Raw genomic sequence first — 18687 nt, 5'->3', positions numbered from 1 at the left:
ATGACCAGAGGGAGGCTCGATCTCCCGACCTTCAGTGGACACTCGCATTGAGATGTTAGACTGACGTGATAACCAACTACACCATCCGGCCAGTTAGATGATTGAGTGATGAAATTAGTCTCCCCAACAAATTATATCTTGTACATAACTGGAGATGGGGTAAGTACGTCGTTAGGAGTATAAATCTGGTCGGTGACGAGTAACAAGATTTCAATACATTGATGCAGTCTCAAATTCAGACTGAGCTATTATGAAAATGGCAAAAGAGTGACTAAAACCAAAGTGCCCAACATTCCGGATGCAACCCTCCTTTACTTCCCCATGCACACCATTTCCCATTATAACCATCTATCCAATGCCATGCATATCTATTCGTCGATTGATTAAACCTGACACCCCTACACCTCTCTTCCTTGGTGAGTATTCAACTCCTCTTTCAAGGCAAAGGCTGAACATCGAAAGACTTGTCCGCTGCTTTGCCGCCAGCCAGCTCCGCATCCGTGTAAGACGGATATCCAATCAGCTTAGCCGACTGATCAACAACGGCCATGGTCGTGAAACCGGGGCCGAATTGGCCGCTCCAACCCGTGCTGACGGAGTAGCGTCCGCATTGGACCGGGCCGCCGTTGGTTTTCGTCGCGTCGTGGGTCCCGTCACCGACGGTGGTCAGGGCGCAGTGCACGACGGCGCTGGCCGTGGGGGAGATGTTGAAGGACCAGGTGCAGGTGCCCCTGGTGCCGGCGGTACAGGTACGAGTCAGCGACTTGATGGTCCATTGGGTCGCGCGGGCGTCGATGGGCGCTGGGGCAGCGAGGGAGGTGGCCGAGAGGACGGCAGTGAGAAGGGCGGTAGTGAACTGCATTTTGGTTGATTGCGTTGGATCGACTTCGATGACTTGTAAGGGTTGGCAAGCTGAGTTGTGTGGAATTGGAGATTTCGATGAAGTGGCGATTATAACAATAAGAAGTGGTGTGAACTGTGTCGAGTCTGGATTATGTTTGATGGTGTGATGAGGATGATGAATAGCTAAAGGGATCTTTATCAGTCTTTATACATGACCTTCTTTCTCAGGAAGCGGCGGTCCATTGCTGTATTTTCTCCGTTAGCATCGTCCTGTTGTGTTTTCTTTGATTCACATGAGCATTAGTTCCTAACTGCAGTCTTGCTGAGGTGTTGGTTACGGGATACGGGGTCTGAGCCTTGTCTTGATGCCGTATTAATTGAACGAGCCACAAGTAACGTTGACATAGAGAACCACACCTATGCATCGTGAGTCGTATCATTGTTATTGTGGAATGACAGTATGAGCACTAGCCGACTGTCATGTACTCTAAAGTCAGAGTCAGATGGTCAGCATGGCTTAAACATGATGTTCCTTCGGCTTGGCAACACGTGTTTGTATGACCGCGTATGGAGCTAGTTTCTCTCGACATACGATTACTTACTCTCGCGGTTAGATTAGGGCGGCGAAATCAGTAACTGAGTCTGCTTGCTTGTTCCCAAGTTGATGTTTGACCGGCAACGCAATAATCTTATTGGTGTTTTTGAAACTCGGACATCCAAGAAATCCCTAGGGTGTCGGGCCGCCACAAAGACAACCCAGTAGGAAGGATATGGCGGTCCCCGCCAAAGACGCACAAAGGCTGTCATTTGTCTGGCTGAGACTATTTACCGCTTAGTCGCGTCCCAGGTCAAAATAGTTATAGCAGCTTCGGAGTCCGAAACATCACGAGTAATACGCACGGCGCACAAATCTGATCCATCGGAATGATCACTACTCAGTCCAAACCAGTATGCTGTCAATCAAGGCCCTGAAACAGTTTTCTATGGGCAATGACCGAAGTAAGGATCATTGCAATGCCCAAACTTGAGCCTTTGAAACCCAGCCCAGCAATTCCAGCGGTTACGATCGGTGTAGCAATTAATGGTCATAGGGGTAGCTGGAGTACTCAGTCCTGTCTCTCCATCACCCCGCTTGGTATAATAGCCTAGCAGCGTGGCATTGCCACCGCCGGAGCTGACGCGCCATAATAAGCGGCATAGGTATCGTTCGGCGAAAGCATTCAGTCAGGTGCAGTACACAGCGCCTCCAGCTGGGACCCAGCGTCGGGTGGGATGATGGCTGCGGTTGGCGCACAGCGTCTGTGGAAAGCAGTGTTAGGGATCTGATTGATGCTCTAACCACCAGCTTGGTCGATGAATAACCCCATCTCGACATTATCAAGGCACATGGATCTGTCATCGCGAAATGTGTTAAGTCCCAGGTCTGTTCTTTCTTGGTGGTGTAGCAATGGAGATCAAGGGAAAAGGTTCCTGACTTGTGCACTTCATACATAGAGGCTTTTCCAGAGTACGAGGGAAGCTCAGGGGACCCGATATGCGAGCAGCCGAGGAAGGGACCGAGATAAGAGTAGACATGAGTGAAGAAGACACTACATCGACATCAGTTCCCACCTCAGTAGTTACTTCTCTGATGGCTTCGTACTATTGTGCAGAAGTAGTGTTCCCGAACCCGGACCTCAGCTGTTTGGAAGCATGACAATCATCATCACCAAGTAAGCTGACGGGTTGCACTTGAAGTACCCGTTCAGATCAGCATATTCGCCGTCGAAGACCGTACGCGTCAGTGCACCGATGAAGCTGGCAATGGGGACGGTGCTGTACTTGGAGAACAGACCCAAAAGGGCAAAGTGTAGTACAAGAACTGCCCAAAATGGCTAGTTGGCAGCCGTATTCTCGCCAATCATTCTTTGTGTATAGGAATCGCAAGTGGTCTTGCCATTGGGTTGTTTTGTGCCATTGGATTGTTCTAGAGCCAAGATGAGAAGCGGTTCGTATAGCAGCACAGATGTTACGAACAGAGTGCGAATTTGGTAAAAGGGTGGCATTTTGTCATTTGCATCAGTGTTATTCTACGACAACCATGTTTGGAAGCTTGACAGTCGACTGGTCAAATGCAGTCGGTTCTGGACTAAGGTTGGACAGACTTATAGTGCTGCGTATATCAAGCAGAAAGTTTTCTCCATAATTGCTTCGTCTTCAGCTTTTGTGAACTCAAGTGGGTCGCTCGCGAGACCCTGCTGACAACGGAACCGCGCCGAAAATAGCCCCTGTGTGCCATGCTCCATAAATACCCAGCAAACACAAAAAAAAGATTCCGCGATCTAAGCGTTCCCGGAGACGTATGCCTCAATAACTTCTGGCAAGCACTGTTACTATTCCATCAAGTCAAGCTAAGATATACACAGGCCTGGACGTACATACTCTCTGGTAAGCCAAGGCGAAGCATGCTGCTCATATCCATGTTCATCGACATTGACCGTCGTGCTGACGGACCAATCCGAGATGAGAATACCGTCTGTCGTTCTTAGGAACAGGGCGGCCTGCTGCCTGTAGAGTGACGATGAATTCTCCGGTGGACCGTGGAGGTGGCCGAGCTTCATGGGACCTGAAGACGGTCGGAAGTCTCCACTTGGACTACGAAGTATGCGTCGAGGCTGATAAGGGTAATGAGAGGCTGGAATTTGAAAAGTCGTAATGCACCCATCAGCGGCGGCTACCACCGGCCACAACACCGCACTAGCCCTAAATCTAAAAGCCAAGAACCCCCAAGGAAGACACCACGTGACGAATGACTTCTTTTCCGTCTTGTATGCCCCAATATCGCATGTTTTTGAGGCTTTGGGATGCATCTAGTCTATCATCCTATCTGTCCGTGTCAACTAGCATCTTTATCCAGGTGAGAGGTGTCCATCCAGCGATAAAGCTGACTTATCAGACGGCGCAACTAGATCAGCCCGAAGCCAGCGATAGAAGTTAGCTGCGAGGGGTCCCGCCAGCCGCAGCGTCGCTCGCATTCAATAGTCTAGAAATCCCGCTTCCGTCATCGAAATGTCGCGTCTAGACTCTGGAGGTAGGTGCCATGTTTGCGCTCTGGAGAAAGGGGTAGAGACTTGTTGGCGCGCGGCGAAGGGCGACGACCTTAGGTGTTCTCAAGTTACCACAATCCAGTTCGGGGAACCGTTTTTACATAGACTTCTGACAAAGAGACTGTCCAGATTGGCAGCCCGCCAAGATATCGCCGTGGGGCGCTGAGATTGAACGGTCCCGCCCGCCATCGTCTCCGCCCTGCTGCAGCACCAGCCCGACGCCTTATCTGCGATTTCTGGGTGTGATTTACGCCATAACTATGTGCTTAAGTACTTCATATCTGCCATTCCTGTCACACTTCTGTGTGCAGAGCATACTTCAGCAGCCGCAAACTCTGAGGAGCGACCGTTGACGTCCTGGCGTATCCTTTACATCCCTAATTTTGGCTAGCAGTTAGGGTTCTGTCAATACTAGCTCAACGGTAGCGTCGCGCAGGCGCAACCGTTCTATTCGCCTTACTGTCGAGCTTTCATAGGTCATCAGCAGTTACGCTGACTCAATGGACGAGGATCAGGCTCCCTCGCGCATCGTGCCCTCAGAGGCACCCAAGAAGACTTTAGGCGATCGCGTGCGGATCCTCAAGCACACGTTTCTGACGAAAGATGGACTTCTTGGAGACTACGACTATGCCTTTCTGTTTCGCCCCAACCTGCCCTTCATGAAGAAGCCGCGCAAGCTCGCGCCATTCTTCGGGCTCAATGATAGGTTGCCCGTCTTTCTGGCGCTGCTTCTCGGGCTTCAGCATGCGCTCGCTATGCTTGCGGGCATCATAACCCCCCGATCATCCTGGGCGGGGCAGGCGGAGTTAACCTGGAGGGTGATATGCAGCAGTGTGAGCAACTCGCGGGGTCTATATTTCCCTTATTTGTAGTCTCTCCTGAGACAAGCTGCCAGCAGCATTGACTAATGCCGAGAGTTGAACAGATCTAGTTTCCACGGCTTTGATTGTCTCAGGGATTCTCTCTTTGATCCAAATCACCAGGTTTCACATCTACAAGACTCCGTACTACCTCGGAACCGGCTTGATCTCCGTTGTCGGTATTTCATTCTCCATCATACCCGTTGCTCAAGGCGCCTTTGCTCAGATGTATGCAAATGGCTTCTGCCCGACAGCCGAGGATGGAACGAAATTGCCCTGCCCTGATGGTTATGGCGCTCTGCTGGGAACGTCAGCTGTCTGCGGCTTGGTTGAAATCCTTATCGCCTTCATCCCCCCAAGACCATGCTCAAAATATTTCCTCCGATCGTAAGTGGGCAGGCCATATGGTCAATCGAAAAAGGTGATCAGCTAACCTCCTTTGCAGGTGACTGGCCCTACTGTGATGCTCATCGGTATCAACCTAATCTCATCGGGTTTCAGTAACTGGGCCGGCGGCAGCGGTCTTTGCGCCGAAGCAGAACCCATCGATTTCTACGTCTTGTGCCCCGACATCACAGCACCACATGGGCTGCCGTGGGGCTCCCCTGAGTTCCTCGGCCTGGGCTTCTCCGTCTTTCTGGCCATCATCCTGTGCGAACGCTTTGGCGCCCCCATCATGAAGTCGACATCCGTCATCATCGGCCTCCTGACGGGCTGTATCATTGCTGCCGCTTGCGGGTACTTTGACCGGTCCGCCATCGACTCGGCGCCCGCTGCTTCCTTCATCTGGGTCCACACTTTCAAGCTCCAGGTCTATGGGCCTCTGGTTCTTCCCATCATGGCCGTCTTCATTATATGTGCCTGTGAGGCAATTGGTGATATCTCAGCCACGTGCGACGTCTCCCGTCTCGAGGTCACTGGCGAGATCTACGAGTCTCGGATCCAGGGTGGTGTGTTGGCAGATGGCTGCAATGGTATCCTGGCTGCTCTCATGACCATCACCCCTGTATCCACCTTCGCGCAGAATAACGGCGTCATTGCGCTTACTCGTTGCGCTAATCGCACTGCCGGGTATTGCTGTTGGTAAGATGCCCTATTCTGCCCCTATTCTGCCCCTATTCCCCCCCGACCCCCCTTTGTCCCCAACCATACGCAATAAAAGACTCACGCATGTTAGCATGTTCCTAATTATCATGGGAATCTTCGCCAAGTTCGCCGCCTCGCTGGTCGCCATTCCCTCCGCCGTGATCGGCGGCATGACTACCTTCCTATTCTGCGCCGTTGCCGTGTCTGGCATCGCCATCATAACCAAGGGCGTGTCTTTCAATCGGCGCAACCGCTTCATCCTAACGGCGGGGCTGGCGCTCGGCTACGGCGCCACACTGGTCCCCACATACTTCGACCGCGTATTTAGTTACAATGGCGATAACAAGGGACTGCAGGGTTTCCTCGATGCGATTGTCCTCATCATGGAGACGGGGTTCGCCGTCACAGCTATCGTGTGTATAGTGCTCAATCTGACGCTCGCCGAAGAGGTGGAGGAGACGGAGGAGGGCATGCCTGACACGGCCAGTGTCGGAGATACGCCTACGGTGGTGGCTAGGAAGAATGTGCAGCTGAATGGGCAGAGCTTGGACAGTGATGATATTCGCCCTGCTGGCGCAAGTCGGATGGAAGAAAAGGTGTAAATGCTAGATAGAGGGGCCAGAATGGACGAAGTAGGATGGTTGCACCGTACTAAAGTTAGTAGATATTGTATATTGGTTTACTGGGAATCATGTACATATTCGATTCACTCACCCGCTTTTGCTTATTTCGCATATTGATGGGAGGCTTTCCGCGAGTTATTTCAGAGACGTTCTTAGCAACCCGAAGCCAGGATTGCCTTGGCCGTTACCGCTGAATCGTTGCGGTTAGTTTGTGAATTCGTTATAATTGTCCGTCCATTCTATCTCGTAGAGACAAGGTTTTGTTTGGCGTCTCTTTCAAGCTTTGTTCTCCAACAAATCTTGTTTTCATTGAGCCACTATTTATAAGCCCTGATCGTCGAATAACGTACCACTATGAATGGCTTTCTCGACTCTTTTACCGATGTATACTGTATTTCATGTCTCTAGTCGGTATAATCCACTCAGTCCAGCTTCTTCAACAAGTGAATGGTATAGCTGATTTCTTTCTACTTGAATTTATTATTGGAGCTCATACCTCTAGAACAAATCGAAGCAATTGGCATAATAGGTGACCGTACTCGACCAATCCGAGAATATCCCGATGACGCCCACTTCCTGCACCAGGACATCAACCAGCCTATACATGTCCCCATCCTTGACGGTCCCATTTGCGATGCTCACATAGTAATAGTCCTCACCGGCTGCCACATTCGCCAATGGCCCCGACCTCTCCAACGACCACGTCAGGAGCTTCAGCCCCAGCCGCTTGGCCTCGACTGCGTATGCACTGGGAACGTAATTGTTCCCCTCACCAAGGGCTACCAGGTATGGCAACGGCGGCGCAACGATCTGTACCCCGGCCTCCTTGTACGTGGTCAAATTGGCCACTGCACCGGGGAATGTCTCCGCCGAATCACCGCTCTCATCCAATAGCACCGCTTGCGCCCCAAACTCGGGCTCGTTCGCAATCCAGTATGCCACGGCATCGAGCTGGAAGCTCTGCGGCCAGACGCGACTAAAGGCAATGCCGGCTTCGCGGTACTCATCCGCCAGCTGCTGCTGGTATTTCTGCACAGTGTAGTCGCCGTCGAATGGCATGGGCACAGCGGGGGCTTTCAATTCAGGGGTGAAGTCAAGCCCGAGCGAGTCAACGAGGGAGATGTACTCCTTGTGTCCAAGGACGGTGCCGCAGGTAGCGTACAAATCAGTTCGCCAGGCGGGCGTACCGTGGAGGTAATCCTCGGGAGTCATGGCCGAGGAATTGGAGCCGTCCATCTTGCCGCATAACGTCTTGAACTCGGCGAAAGTGATGTCGCTGGTGCAGCACTTGGCCGTGGCGGCCGCGCCATTGGATGCAGGAGTAAAAGGAGTGCTGCACTTGGCACCCAGGTCCGTAGCTACGATGTTGGTCGTTGTGTGTAGATCGCACTGGTCGTGGCGGCAGACCAACTCACGGTCCCTGGTGAAGGCTACGTCGCACTCTTGGATGCCCGCGCCCATGCGCGTGCCCGCCATGATGGACTCGACTGTTTCCTCGGGGAACTGGAGACAAGCACCGCCGCGGTGGCCGATGCTGAATTTGGTTGGACGCATCTCCATTTCTGAGCACGACGAGAGACGTTGTTTCAGCGGGCCATCGTCCATGTCGTTGGTCAGGTAGTAGGGCCGAGGGCCGAGTTCGACATTGCTGATGGGATGTTGGGCTGGCTTGATTCCGCGACTGTAGGACGTCCAGTCGAGCTTTGGCATGGCACCGACCTCGACCGCGGCGAAGAAGCCAGCGGCTAGCGACACTGATTTGACATGCATATTGACCAACTGGTGAGCGAACCTACCAGGTTAGGATCTTCAAAGGGCTCGGGTTCGGTTGACTGGGCTTGTGAAGCCGCAGCGAATTTATCAACGCCATTTCACGGAAGTAGGCTTCTCTTATGAGTTCGCAGCTACACGATCAAGCTGGACGACAGGCTGCCAACCAGTAGAAACAGTGACGTTCAACCGCTACTATCGCAACCACAATCATCGTCCCAGAGATTATCAGCGAGTAATTTGGTATCATCAGCGCAGTCATGCATCGAATCCGCAATGCCAAGCGCGAAGGGATGCTGGGCACTCTGCCTGTACCAGGGCCTGCCCCGGATGATTCGACCGGCGGAGCACGTGGGCATGTGCAGAGATTGGGCCCATCACGCCTCGAAGTCGAGAAGAACAATCTCATACTTGGCAATGCGGGACAACGGGGCTTCTTAACCACGATCAGCTAGAGGTAAAGAACCATGCACGCCAAGACATCGTGCTCCAGTCCACCACTTCTATTCGTCGAGTCAGGCAGAACCTTACCAACGGATAACGCCGCAGCTGGTTCTCCATGAACGACATGTAAGCACGTCACTTGCTAGAGATCTTGGACAAGTGAACACCACCCCATATTTCATTGTCAATCAACTACAAGCCGCCCTCAGCCGCCATTTGGACGAATACGACTTGCCGAAGTTCGCTTGAGCATGCTCGAAACCAAGATGGCCAGCTGCTTGGCATTAACGAGGGATATCCAGGAAGCATGGCAGCGATACCATTCCGAGAGGTCGACAGATCTATGGCCGATTGAAACTCCCAGTGAACTCTTTCTCATGCTACTATCCAGCCAATGGCCAGTTTCAGCGATCCTTCCGACTTTACATCGCAGAAACGACGAGGACACTTCCAGCCAAGATAGGTAGGTGAAGCGAAGGAGGATTCTCACCGACCGGACATTGTCCGCCGTCTTTCAGCAGCGTGATTTCTGTGACCAGGATACAGTACACAGAGGTGGTGAGTTGGAACCTTCAAACCGGCTGTTGCTGGTCACGGTCAAGCAGAACGGCATGAGCTAAAATCTCGGTGATGGGCGCCAAGAACATGTACCAAAAATATTGAGAACTCATCAACGGCGGTATCTTTCAGAGGTCGTCCAATCTGGGTTCTGTGAAGCAGCTGGACCACTTTGCAAGCTTTTCGGATGTCGCCGTGCGTGGTTGACAGCATCGACCGCCATCTGTTTGATCTAACCTTTCGGGTACGCACTGAACAGCTTGCGGGACGGCGAGGGTTGTCTATATCTACGGGGAATAGGGTGATGAAGGCACGGGTATTCCGCTGGACCATTCGAATCGTGCTCTCCAGGGAAGATACTGGCTGTTTAAAGTATCGACGGATAACTCAAACAACCCCTGCCATTCCTTGTGGCCATTGCTAACTCCTAGCTGTACTTAGTCGTGATACCCTCAACAACAAGGCTTTCGTTTAGTAACACGAGTGCGGTCCAGGGATATAAGGTTCGACTGGTTGCATGGTGGTTGGAACTCCTAGGCCATGGACAACAGTATGCAGGTGGTGGTTCTTCGTTTCAGGCTGGCCTACTCCCTGAACATCTAGCAAAAGATTTGCAATGTTCCAAGGTTCGATGCTGGTGACGAGTCGACGGGCAGCATATATGCACTTCAATCGCAATCAATATCGAAGCAAATCGAGACGTACCGGCTCCGCCACGCGCAATGTCATGCACATGTCCATTCGTCCCGTGGCGCCAGCATACCTATGCGGCACTCGGAGCCCGCCTGGTGGCTAAACATATGGGCTATGCCCACATCCCCTCAAATCGGACGATATCGTGGAGATTGCAAACTGGCCCCGCATGTTGGGAACGGCGGAACAGCGAGACAGACCCTCAGCCGTGGCCAACTTATGCCTATATGGCCCGTGCACCATACACACCTACTTAGATAGCTCGAGGGACTGCCTTCTAACTACCTTGCCTCACGGTATAAACCATTTCGAGTTAACCATATGCTCGGCTCTTGACGTACTCCGCCTTATATATTACTACTAACAGTTAGCTTTACTCCCTAGAGAGGCTAGTCGCTGTTTAGCGAGGTATAAACTATGGATAGAGTTAAGAGCGGCGTAGAAGGTTTGTACCCTAGTAGGAGAGGTGGGGAAGGCTTTTATACTTTCTGCCGCGCAGATAATTGAATTATTAATAGAAAACGGCTAATTAAGTAAAGAATTCAATAAAACGCTGCGAAATTAATCATTTTCTTGGCAGACACGGCCCTCCTAAGAAGAGGGCTTCCAAGGATGTACGTTAGCCTTCGGGCTCTTTGAATCAGGCGTGTTTTGCAGATAACAGGTGAGAATGAAGTGAAGTGCCATGGTGGTCGTTGAACCCTGCAAAATGGGGGTCGATACAACATAACAGTCGAGACGGTTAGATCGAATCGGTTGCTTTCCCCACGTTGGATGCCGGGCAACCGTTCCGACAGAGGATTCGCCTCACTGTTACAAGTTTCAAGCTGTTGAATGGCCAGCCTTCCTCCAACAGCTTGGCCCTGGCCAACCCTGCTGTATATCACTGACTGTCGGCCAATCAGTTTTGCTCTGTACACGCCACACCGCGCGCAGCAGCCTCTGCTGTCCGATGACGTAGCATCGCCACTTCTCTTTTGTGAATGACGACATGGTTGCGGCGGGATTCTTTTTTTTCAATCCCGACTTGCCGACTTCATCATGCAATTCAAGCTAGAGCTTCGTGCACCGCTGTGTTTGCCAAGATATTGGGTAGGCTTGTACCGATTCTTTCCTTCCTAATGTTAAATTATATCGGATCACGATCGCCGTGGAAACGTTCTGTGTTAGGCATAGCTACATTAGCGGGATAGCAGAGAGGCTGGGTAGGCCCACGTCATGGCGCTTGGATTCTTCTGGGCAAATCGTTCCATGATCGAGACGCGGCGGTTCTAAAAGTTGCTAGACCGCCTCCAGCCCAACCCTTCCCAGCCAATCCAACTGTCCCAAGACCTATGACACGCTGACTAGTGCCATGTCTCTCGTCACTCCCGGCGTCGAGTGACCCCATTACAACCTGGCAACTGCGGGTAGGCAAGCAGGGCGTGGCTAAATAGGAGGGTCGCAGTCTTCATATATTACAATTCGCATCCATCCTACTCACCTATCTGTCTTTGCTCATTTCGTATCATCATAAATATTTTTGTTCCTCACCTCTATCTACAGCGTTTTACCGGTCGCCAAGACTGAGCATCCCTGGAACGTCCTCTTGCAACCCTACCCCCCGGCTCCCCCACTTTTAGGCTATCAACATCCAAAATGGCGGCTGGATATCTCCCCATAGTCTACGGCATTGCGGCCGTGTTTGCTATTGTTGAGCTGGGCTTGACCGCATACAGTATGGCTTCGTCGTCCATCCACCCCCATCCATTCACCACTGCGTGCTAATTGAATCAACAGTGGCAAGCTGGTTTCATAGCTATTATTGGGATGGCGACTACACGCCCTCCATCGTCAGCTTCCTCGTCTTCAACTCGGTCTGGTCGCTGCTCGTCCTGGCCTACGTCGGCATCACCCCCATCTACATGGCAAGCGTCTTCCGCAAGCTGGCCGCGCTCGCCCTCAATGTCATCACCGCTATCTTCTGGTTTGCCGGCGCTATCGCCCTCGCTGTATATGTCGGTACGCCATCGTGTTACGGCAGCAATCGTTGCCAATCTTCACAGGCTGCTGTTGCTTTTGCCTTCTTTTTGTGGTGAGTATCTGACTCGGGCTTTCATCAAATATGACGACTAACTTTGTACAGGGTACTATTTACCTTCCTTGCCGTCCTCGATGCGCTTGAGGCATTGCGAAGCCGCGGTCACAACACTGGTGCTCGTATCGGATCTAAACCGACCCCATATTCTGGCGCGTAAATCCACTCGAGAAGACGCGAACCAGCTAGAAGCTGCTTAGGAATAGTTACGCTAGATTTAAATAGGGCATTACCCGTCAAAGTGTGAGAAAGTAGTTCGATGTCTTCGACGTACGGAAGTTCGTACTGCTTGACAAATATCATGTTTACGAGGTTGCGAGTTCTGAGTTCGAGGCGTTTGTGGCATAATACCCTTTACATTTAATTAATAAGATTAAGATGTATATTGCCTACGATTTGACGAAGAAATGCATGTAATGTCATTTTACAAACTACGTAAACCAAAATTCGTCACCTCTTGCTTACAACTAAATTTAAGAATAATGTAATAACAGTACTGGGTTGGGGATGTTACAAAGTACCTATTCAAATTTAGACCGTAAAGAACTAATAGGAATCATGATGATTCTGGCTTAATTATGTTGTTTTTCATTATAATACTGTCACTTACGAACCTTTTCCAATTCGCTGGTCCCTATGTTTATGTAGTTACAACTTGTCGAATTTTGTTGATACAGTTCACGCCGTGGGCCACAAGATGGTATCTCATATTTGGAAGGACAAGCGTTGAAATTTCAAGTTCTCTTGGGGATAAAATTGGTTATAGATGAGCAACGAGCCAGGTAATCAGACATATAAGCTGGAATCCCCTGGGCATTGTGCAGTACTAAACAGATGCAACGGAACTCCGAGTATTCAAATGTATATTGTGCTATCGTCCTCGTACAGGGAGCAAGTGGTGAGTTCTTGGCGGCGTTGAGCAAGGGTTGACAGTATTATTGCTAAGTCTTCAATACCACCCAAAAAGCTCCAGTAAGTAGCAGTAAATAGTACAAAGGAATAACGCCGGAATGACCCGCTTGCTCTCTATGCCCTTTCCCTCCCCTACTTCCGGTAACGGAGGACCATCTAAAATAGTCCCGCAAGTGTCGTCAATAATCATGTCCCAGCCACCATCTGGTTTCTATCGCAGTCATATTACCGTCTCTCCAACAGACAGGCCGATCTCGGTCTAGTACCTCCCAACATGCGCCCTGTTCAAAGCCCTGACTGATTCCGTCTTCCCAACCACGTGGGTACTGTCGACACTTTCCACCAACCCAGGGGTGTAGAGTGGTAAAGACATCCCCTGCAGTCTCTTGCCCTGCCAGAACCTGATTCCGGCGAAATAGACCTGGCTGTTCTGCCTTCCCGCATCTTCTCCGCCCATTTCCACCTGACCTCCCTCAGCAACTTCGTAGTATTCGATCAGAGCCTCCAGCTCGCTCGGGTGGATGAAATGGAACGACTTCATGATAAGAATCATGAAACCCGCGTCAAAGACGTACAGAAACACCTCGCTCGTCTTGACAATGGAAGTCGGGTACAGCGTTTCCAACAGCCGGATCAGGCATCTGATGCCCACCATCGCCGAGGATGCGTACAAGAGGTAAAGATGCTTGGCGTAGGGGATGACAGGCATGTTCTCCAACGAACCACCACCTTGCCCTCTGCCGGCCACGCGCGCCGTGGGGTTCCGCGAGAGGTTATACTGAAACTTCCCCGCAACGAACAAGAACAGCAACACAAAGAGCATCTGCTCACCCACACCCGTCATGACCAATCGGTTTCCTGTGCGGACCCAGGAAATGTGGTTGGTGAGACGCATGACGGATCCGGCGGTCTGAATGATCAAGGAAAAGGCGTCGAAGAGGAGGAAGACTCGCTTGTAGGTGCGAAGCTTCCAGGGGAGGATGGGCTTGTCTGCTTGCACGGCGACGAAGACGCGCTCGGCGTGCAGGTAGATGGTGGCGGAGATGAGGGTGGGAGCCATGAGGAGGAGGACGGATTGGATGGCGTAAGGGACCAACGTGAAATTGGGGGATTCGTTGTGCGACATGAGGCGGCAAATATAGCCCACTCCTTCCACTGTTTGAGGATCGTTAATATCGAGCTAACTTTGTGGAGAAGACTTATGTGTCTAAGAGGTGAGATGACTAACGTATAGCTGCGACAATCATGGGGGCCATGATGACTGACTTTGAGCGGCCGGCTTGATAGCCATGTATGGCGGCCACCTGAAGGAAGACGATCAGAAATGCCGCCGCCGGCATCAAAGACGGCGTGTATGTGTAATATCTGCCCGATGCGAGGGTCGCCATGGCTGCAGTCTTTGGTGCGTGTTCGCTTTGGGTTTGGATGGGAAGTTCGGCTTATTACACCAAATAGTTGCGTGGGATCGGAATTCGATGTCGCTCTCGTACCCGAAGTGAATGTCGCTTACAGGAGGAGTGATCGTTGCTTGACTTGGTCAGGGTATTCTGTACTTCTGCCTCAATCAACGGGAGACGACTGCTGTTATAGTCAGGAGTCGGATTCCTAATACGCGTACTAGTACACGCGGATACTACTGTCAAATACAACGGTTGAATCTCTTGACAAGTGGGACCGGTTTAACCACACTATCATCCATGTCAGTCTAAAAAAGGAATGTATCTACCAGATCAGCGGGGTTTACCTAGTGGATCAACGTTGAGCGGGATGGCTTATACTCATCTTGGCACTCGGGAACCTTAAATGCGGCCAATCAGACACAGAACCGAGCAGTTAAGCACTGCCCTGCGATAACCCCAGCCCACGGTAGTTGTATTAAGGCTAGCCAATAGTGCAGGGAACCGAATGTTCATCTGTTTAATATCAACAAAACCCTACTGTCCATTTGACAAACGCGGAAACAATGCACTTGCCAGGACATGGTCATTAGGCTGGCCAATCCAGGTTTTTATCCGACCCATCCGATTACGAAGTGGAGTTCGAGATGAACTGGGGTGGAGTTGGGCTTTCGCGTGCTTTTCAGGGCTCAGCCTTCTAGAATGCATACCGTCTCGTCACTGATTCGGGTGATGAAAGGCGTGGAGGCGTGTGATTTGTAGGACCCTCGATTTCGGACTTAAGAGTCCAGACGCCAACCCTGTCGAACATCGACCAGGGGATATGTAGGGCCGTCTAGTAGCTAAAGACAGGTCTTGGAGATCTATTTTTACGCGCATTTCTTGAGCTAGTTGGCATTCGCAAATTTTAATCTCCATGTCTTCTTTACCGTCATTCGCATGGTAGATATTTGACGTTTTGTATCAGAATCGATAGTCAGGGCTATACCGCACAGACAAAAATTCTGCAAGCTCGCCGAGTCATCAAGCGCTCCTCTGGTCTGGATTGGGAGCGGCATCTGGGTCGGGGATTGGATGTGCCATTGAATTGGGCAGATAGTGAAGTAACATCCATCCCCCTTTCCCCCGCCCAAAAGTGCAACTGGCGACCAAGTCGTCGAAATCTTGCCATTGTTGGTTGAGCATTTACAAGCTCTTGCCTGATTGCGGTTTCACAATGCAGCATTCCTGCCACTCAATCACCGACCGCCGGTTCTTCCCCCTCTTGGTTGCTGTGATATCTCCAATATGGTGCATGGCTGTCAAATCTGCTCTCACCTCTTACCAAGTCCGTTGGTCCCAGAAGTTCAAAGCACCCCTATCATTGTCGATGTTAATACGCACCTCTGCGGTCTCAATGGCCATCTAGGCTTTCTACGAAATACTGCGCACTCCCCTTGCGGGAAGCTTTTCGCACTATAACTCGTCCCTTACGCCGGTCATTCCATCGACTCCCGCGTTCAAGGCCTTTAGATGCTTGAACTCGGGCGCGTCCTCTCCAAGACCCCAAGCAAACACCCCGCCCAGCTTGCGCAAGTCCACGATGGCCGGAAACTTCTTCAAGATGGCCTCGGGCGTGTCGAACGTCCACCACAGGCTCTCGTCCTGATCGAAGTAAAAATAACCACCCTCGGCATTATCGTACCGGCCTTGGCTCAGCGCCTTCAGGTACGATGTTTCGATGATGGGAGGGAGTGGGCTTTTGGCGTGGTCGTGCCAGCTGAATCCGCCGGTCTTTCCCAGGTCGGCACCGGTTTCCGGGTCCTCCATGAGACCCGTTGGGCAGCCCGGGACCACGCCTCGTCCTTTTGCGCAGGATTCCGGGTGGTTGGGATCCAGCAGGAAATACTTAGCGTAGAAGGCAAAGCCAAGATTGAGCTTCGAAGGCGGCGCGCCGTTACTGATGTATAAGTCGATGGCCTCGAGTGAATTCAACAGACCAGTGTGATGTTTGGTTACGTTGTCACGACGGTTCATCAGGTCGTACGTCATTACGTTGAGGAAGTCGACGGATTGCATTATGACCGGCTCGGTTTCAGCGGTGAACGCAAGCATGTCGCGTGGGATGCCAGGGACCGCTGCGGAGATGACTTTATCGGGGCCTATCGACGTGCGGACCGCGGCAAGCAGTCTTGGGTAGGCTGCAATGGTCCATTTTCTCTCTGAGTTGGGGACCTGCTTGTAGTCCTCGCCGTTGCCGCTGGCGATGCTTGTTAGTACAGGACCGAGCTGGTCACGATGCCCTTCATCCCACCATGATTGCTTACCCAGGATATTCCCAGTCAATGTCCACACCGTCTGCACCCGTGGCATCGACCATTTTCTTCACATTCCGCGCGAACCTCTGACGGCTCTGCTCCGTTCGGGCTGCATCATCAAATGCTGTATCGCCCCATCCACCAATTGCGACCATGACCTTAGTTCCAGGCTTGAATTTGGATCGTGTTTCGGATACAGACATAAACAGTGGCCAGCTTGGATCCGGTGCCTCTTCATTGAAGGTGCCACAGCCCATGAAGGCCAGAATGACATGGTTAATGGATGAGGTGAGGTCCAAAGAAGGCACAATGGGGTGTTGGCTGTGGGCATGGTCAGTGGAAGAACACGGCATATGCATGAACTGATCCTGACCCTGTCAAGTACATGATGTTACGCAACTGCGGTTCGGCCGACTGCGCCGGTGAAACGATGCTCAAGACCAACAGGCCGAGAATTTGGAGTGCGAAACCTGCCATGGTGACGCTGCAGAGGTATGGAGAGCGTCGTCAATGGTAAGGCAGTGAGTAGGAGTCGGGAATCGATATCTCAGACGAAATGAAAGTGACACCACATTAAGCGGATTGAAACATTTGCTGTTACACGAGGTTCCGTGGGAATGGAAAGCGCATGCACGTCAACGACTCGACGCTTGCTTAAGTGCATTCAACCCAGGTGTCATCTTTTGTCAAGTTCCGTTAGATACATATCGATACCCCTCCAACCCCAACGATCTTTCGAAACCAAGGTAAATTTCAGCTCCGCCAAGGTACATAGGGTCTCGTTTTAAAATCGGGTGAGCTCGTTTCGGTTTTCCAGTTCTTCAGACCTTACGCCTCAAGTGCTTGACCTGCCTTTGTTCCTTTCCCTATGGTAACCCACTTCATACCACCGGGCCGTCTTCCGTGCACCAATACTAAAATTATATTACATATCAGTCGCCCGGAGCGCCCAGAAGACACTAAAGAGAACACAAGCCAGACTTTTCGGGCTTGATCCACAGTGGTTCTACAGAGCCACGCCGCCTTGGAATTGAATTATGATTCTGACGCTACAGTTGCAGGGTGCTGATGGCATCCAAAGGGTCGGGACAATACTCAGCGGGTTCCTGCATTTTGTGTGGATGCCCGAACTATACTGTCGGTGTAGATATGCCGGCCCGAAACATGGTTGAAGATGTTTTGGACCTTTTTGTCCGAGGGCCATCTCGCCTCCCTGATGACTACTTGGACATCTATAACATTACTACCTGCCTGCCGTTAGAAATACTGGAGAGTATCCAGGGGATTTGTTGTCGCACAAAGATAAAATAAGGTCCAATAAGTTCTGCCCGAGGTTTATTCTTGCCTTTTTGTCCCCCTCGGGTCCTCTCGTCTTTCAGTCGATGGCAGCTTTAGCCATGTCTGGTGCCTCATCCCATTCAGCTGGGTTAACCACAACCATCACAGTATTGAAGTGTGAAACCCAGTCGGTTCGAGGCAAGCGAGTTCTCGAACCCCCAATTATTGATGCTGAATCTACAACCGACTCTGGAAGCCTCACACCCGGCGTCTACCGTTACCAGTATGAGAATGGCCGAAGATCCCACGCCTTGCCTAGGTGACGAGGTGCAAAACCGCGAAGACCTGACGCATTGGGTGACGATGGAACCGACGGGTGGAATCTTCGCGCCCACAGGCGATCACCCGCAACGCATCATTGATCCGAGCGCCGGCACAGGCATATGGGCTATAGAAACGGCTGACAAGTTCGAAAGTTCCTCTGCCATTGGTCTGGATAGGACGCAGATCCGGCAGATGTTCATCCCACCCAACCTGAAGTACATCCTCGGCGACATGAAGAAGGAGTGGTATTGGGCCTACGACTTTGACCCTGTGCACCTCCGCCACATCTGCCCGTTGGTCAAACCCAGCCGCGTTGACCAGATCCTCCGTTAGCCGTTCGTAAATCTCCAGCCCGGGGGGAGGTGGGGTGGACTGAGGTGCAGGAACATCGCAGTACCCTTAATGCGGTGACGGGACTATGCGGCCCAGCGGCCGAGTC

At 51.6% G+C, this 18687-nt stretch overlaps 9 protein-coding genes and 1 non-coding gene across 10 annotated transcripts; 3 read left to right on the top strand and 7 right to left on the bottom strand.

The window, feature by feature from the left end:
• Window position 1: 1 nt before the first annotated feature.
• BCR38DRAFT_t56 lies at window positions 2-91 on the bottom strand. The gene has a single exon. It is a non-coding gene; the product is annotated as a tRNA-Val (tRNA).
• Window positions 92-270: 179 nt separating this feature from the next.
• Window positions 271-1094, bottom strand: BCR38DRAFT_421880 (uncharacterized protein). Its single transcript, XM_040859472.1, has 2 exons — window positions 463-1094; window positions 271-416 (listed from the first exon to the last, which is right to left on the bottom strand). Exons 1-2 carry the CDS (start codon window positions 860-862, stop codon window positions 349-351), a joined length of 468 nt encoding a protein of 155 aa, XP_040720329.1. The 5' UTR covers window positions 863-1094; the 3' UTR covers window positions 271-348.
• A 1768-nt stretch (window positions 1095-2862) lies between these two features.
• Window positions 2863-3791, bottom strand: BCR38DRAFT_105353 (uncharacterized protein). The gene is made up of 2 exons (XM_040853328.1): window positions 3265-3791; window positions 2863-3215 (listed from the first exon to the last, which is right to left on the bottom strand). Exons 1-2 carry the CDS (start codon window positions 3690-3692, stop codon window positions 3005-3007), a joined length of 639 nt encoding a protein of 212 aa, XP_040720328.1. The 5' UTR covers window positions 3693-3791; the 3' UTR covers window positions 2863-3004.
• Window positions 3792-4429: 638 nt separating this feature from the next.
• Window positions 4430-6477, top strand: BCR38DRAFT_455162 (permease family-domain-containing protein; the record flags this gene model as incomplete). Its single annotated transcript, XM_040861770.1, has 5 exons — window positions 4430-4760; window positions 4855-5117; window positions 5235-5872; window positions 5967-6363; window positions 6406-6477. The coding sequence occupies 5 exons, from the start codon at window positions 4430-4432 to the stop codon at window positions 6475-6477; spliced, it is 1701 nt and encodes a 566-aa protein (XP_040720327.1).
• A 438-nt stretch (window positions 6478-6915) lies between these two features.
• Window positions 6916-8676, bottom strand: BCR38DRAFT_421876 (PLC-like phosphodiesterase). Its single transcript, XM_040859471.1, has one exon. The coding sequence runs from the start codon at window positions 8266-8268 to the stop codon at window positions 6997-6999; it is 1272 nt and encodes a 423-aa protein (XP_040720326.1). The 5' UTR covers window positions 8269-8676; the 3' UTR covers window positions 6916-6996.
• Window positions 8677-8850: 174 nt separating this feature from the next.
• Window positions 8851-10647, bottom strand: BCR38DRAFT_421875 (uncharacterized protein). Its single transcript, XM_040859470.1, has 2 exons — window positions 9355-10647; window positions 8851-9270 (listed from the first exon to the last, which is right to left on the bottom strand). Exons 1-2 carry the CDS (start codon window positions 9601-9603, stop codon window positions 9199-9201), a joined length of 321 nt encoding a protein of 106 aa, XP_040720325.1. The 5' UTR covers window positions 9604-10647; the 3' UTR covers window positions 8851-9198.
• A 954-nt stretch (window positions 10648-11601) lies between these two features.
• On the top strand, window positions 11602-12200 carry BCR38DRAFT_405989 (membrane-associating domain-containing protein; the record flags this gene model as incomplete). Its single annotated transcript, XM_040858006.1, has 3 exons — window positions 11602-11680; window positions 11743-12037; window positions 12089-12200. The coding sequence occupies 3 exons, from the start codon at window positions 11602-11604 to the stop codon at window positions 12198-12200; spliced, it is 486 nt and encodes a 161-aa protein (XP_040720324.1).
• A 1011-nt stretch (window positions 12201-13211) lies between these two features.
• BCR38DRAFT_332621 (RTA1 like protein-domain-containing protein) lies at window positions 13212-14292 on the bottom strand (the record flags this gene model as incomplete). The annotated part of the gene is made up of 2 exons (XM_040855167.1): window positions 13212-14107; window positions 14181-14292. The coding sequence occupies 2 exons, from the start codon at window positions 14290-14292 to the stop codon at window positions 13212-13214; spliced, it is 1008 nt and encodes a 335-aa protein (XP_040720323.1).
• A 1512-nt stretch (window positions 14293-15804) lies between these two features.
• Window positions 15805-16999, bottom strand: BCR38DRAFT_333441 (glycoside hydrolase superfamily; the record flags this gene model as incomplete). Its single annotated transcript, XM_040855226.1, has 2 exons — window positions 15805-16588; window positions 16656-16999. The coding sequence occupies 2 exons, from the start codon at window positions 16997-16999 to the stop codon at window positions 15805-15807; spliced, it is 1128 nt and encodes a 375-aa protein (XP_040720322.1).
• A 1216-nt stretch (window positions 17000-18215) lies between these two features.
• On the top strand, window positions 18216-18581 carry BCR38DRAFT_481505 (uncharacterized protein; the record flags this gene model as incomplete). Its single annotated transcript, XM_040863386.1, has 1 exon — window positions 18216-18581. The coding sequence occupies one exon, from the start codon at window positions 18216-18218 to the stop codon at window positions 18579-18581; it is 366 nt and encodes a 121-aa protein (XP_040720321.1).
• Between the last annotated feature and the right edge of the window lie 106 nt (window positions 18582-18687).

This window comes from Pseudomassariella vexata, assembly GCF_002105095.1.
Source record: "Pseudomassariella vexata strain CBS 129021 chromosome Unknown BCR38scaffold_2, whole genome shotgun sequence".
In the NCBI taxonomy this organism is placed as follows: domain Eukaryota; kingdom Fungi; phylum Ascomycota; class Sordariomycetes; order Amphisphaeriales; family Pseudomassariaceae; genus Pseudomassariella; species Pseudomassariella vexata.
The sequence above is the reverse complement of the archived record's forward strand: the minus strand, read 5'-3'. Positions and strand labels throughout refer to the sequence as shown.

Excerpts from the sequence above, each read along its gene's own strand:
- BCR38DRAFT_105353 (XM_040853328.1), bottom strand. The coding sequence starts at position 3,692 with ATGCATCCCAAAGCCTCAAAAACATGCGATATTGGGGCATACAAGACG. Across the intron at positions 3,216-3,264 it reads TCGCCTTGGCTTACCAGAGA|TAACAGTGCTTGCCAGAAGT; the intron begins GTATGTACGTCC and ends TTGATGGAATAG.
- BCR38DRAFT_421875 (XM_040859470.1), bottom strand. The coding sequence starts at position 9,603 with ATGGTCCAGCGGAATACCCGTGCCTTCATCACCCTATTCCCCGTAGAT. Across the intron at positions 9,271-9,354 it reads CAATATTTTTGGTACATGTT|CACCTCTGTGTACTGTATCC; the intron begins CTTGGCGCCCAT and ends GTTCCAACTCAC.
- BCR38DRAFT_421876 (XM_040859471.1), bottom strand. The coding sequence starts at position 8,268 with ATGCATGTCAAATCAGTGTCGCTAGCCGCTGGCTTCTTCGCCGCGGTC.
- BCR38DRAFT_421880 (XM_040859472.1), bottom strand. The coding sequence starts at position 862 with ATGCAGTTCACTACCGCCCTTCTCACTGCCGTCCTCTCGGCCACCTCC. Across the intron at positions 417-462 it reads CGGCAAAGCAGCGGACAAGT|CAAGGAAGAGAGGTGTAGGG; the intron begins CTTTCGATGTTC and ends TTGAATACTCAC.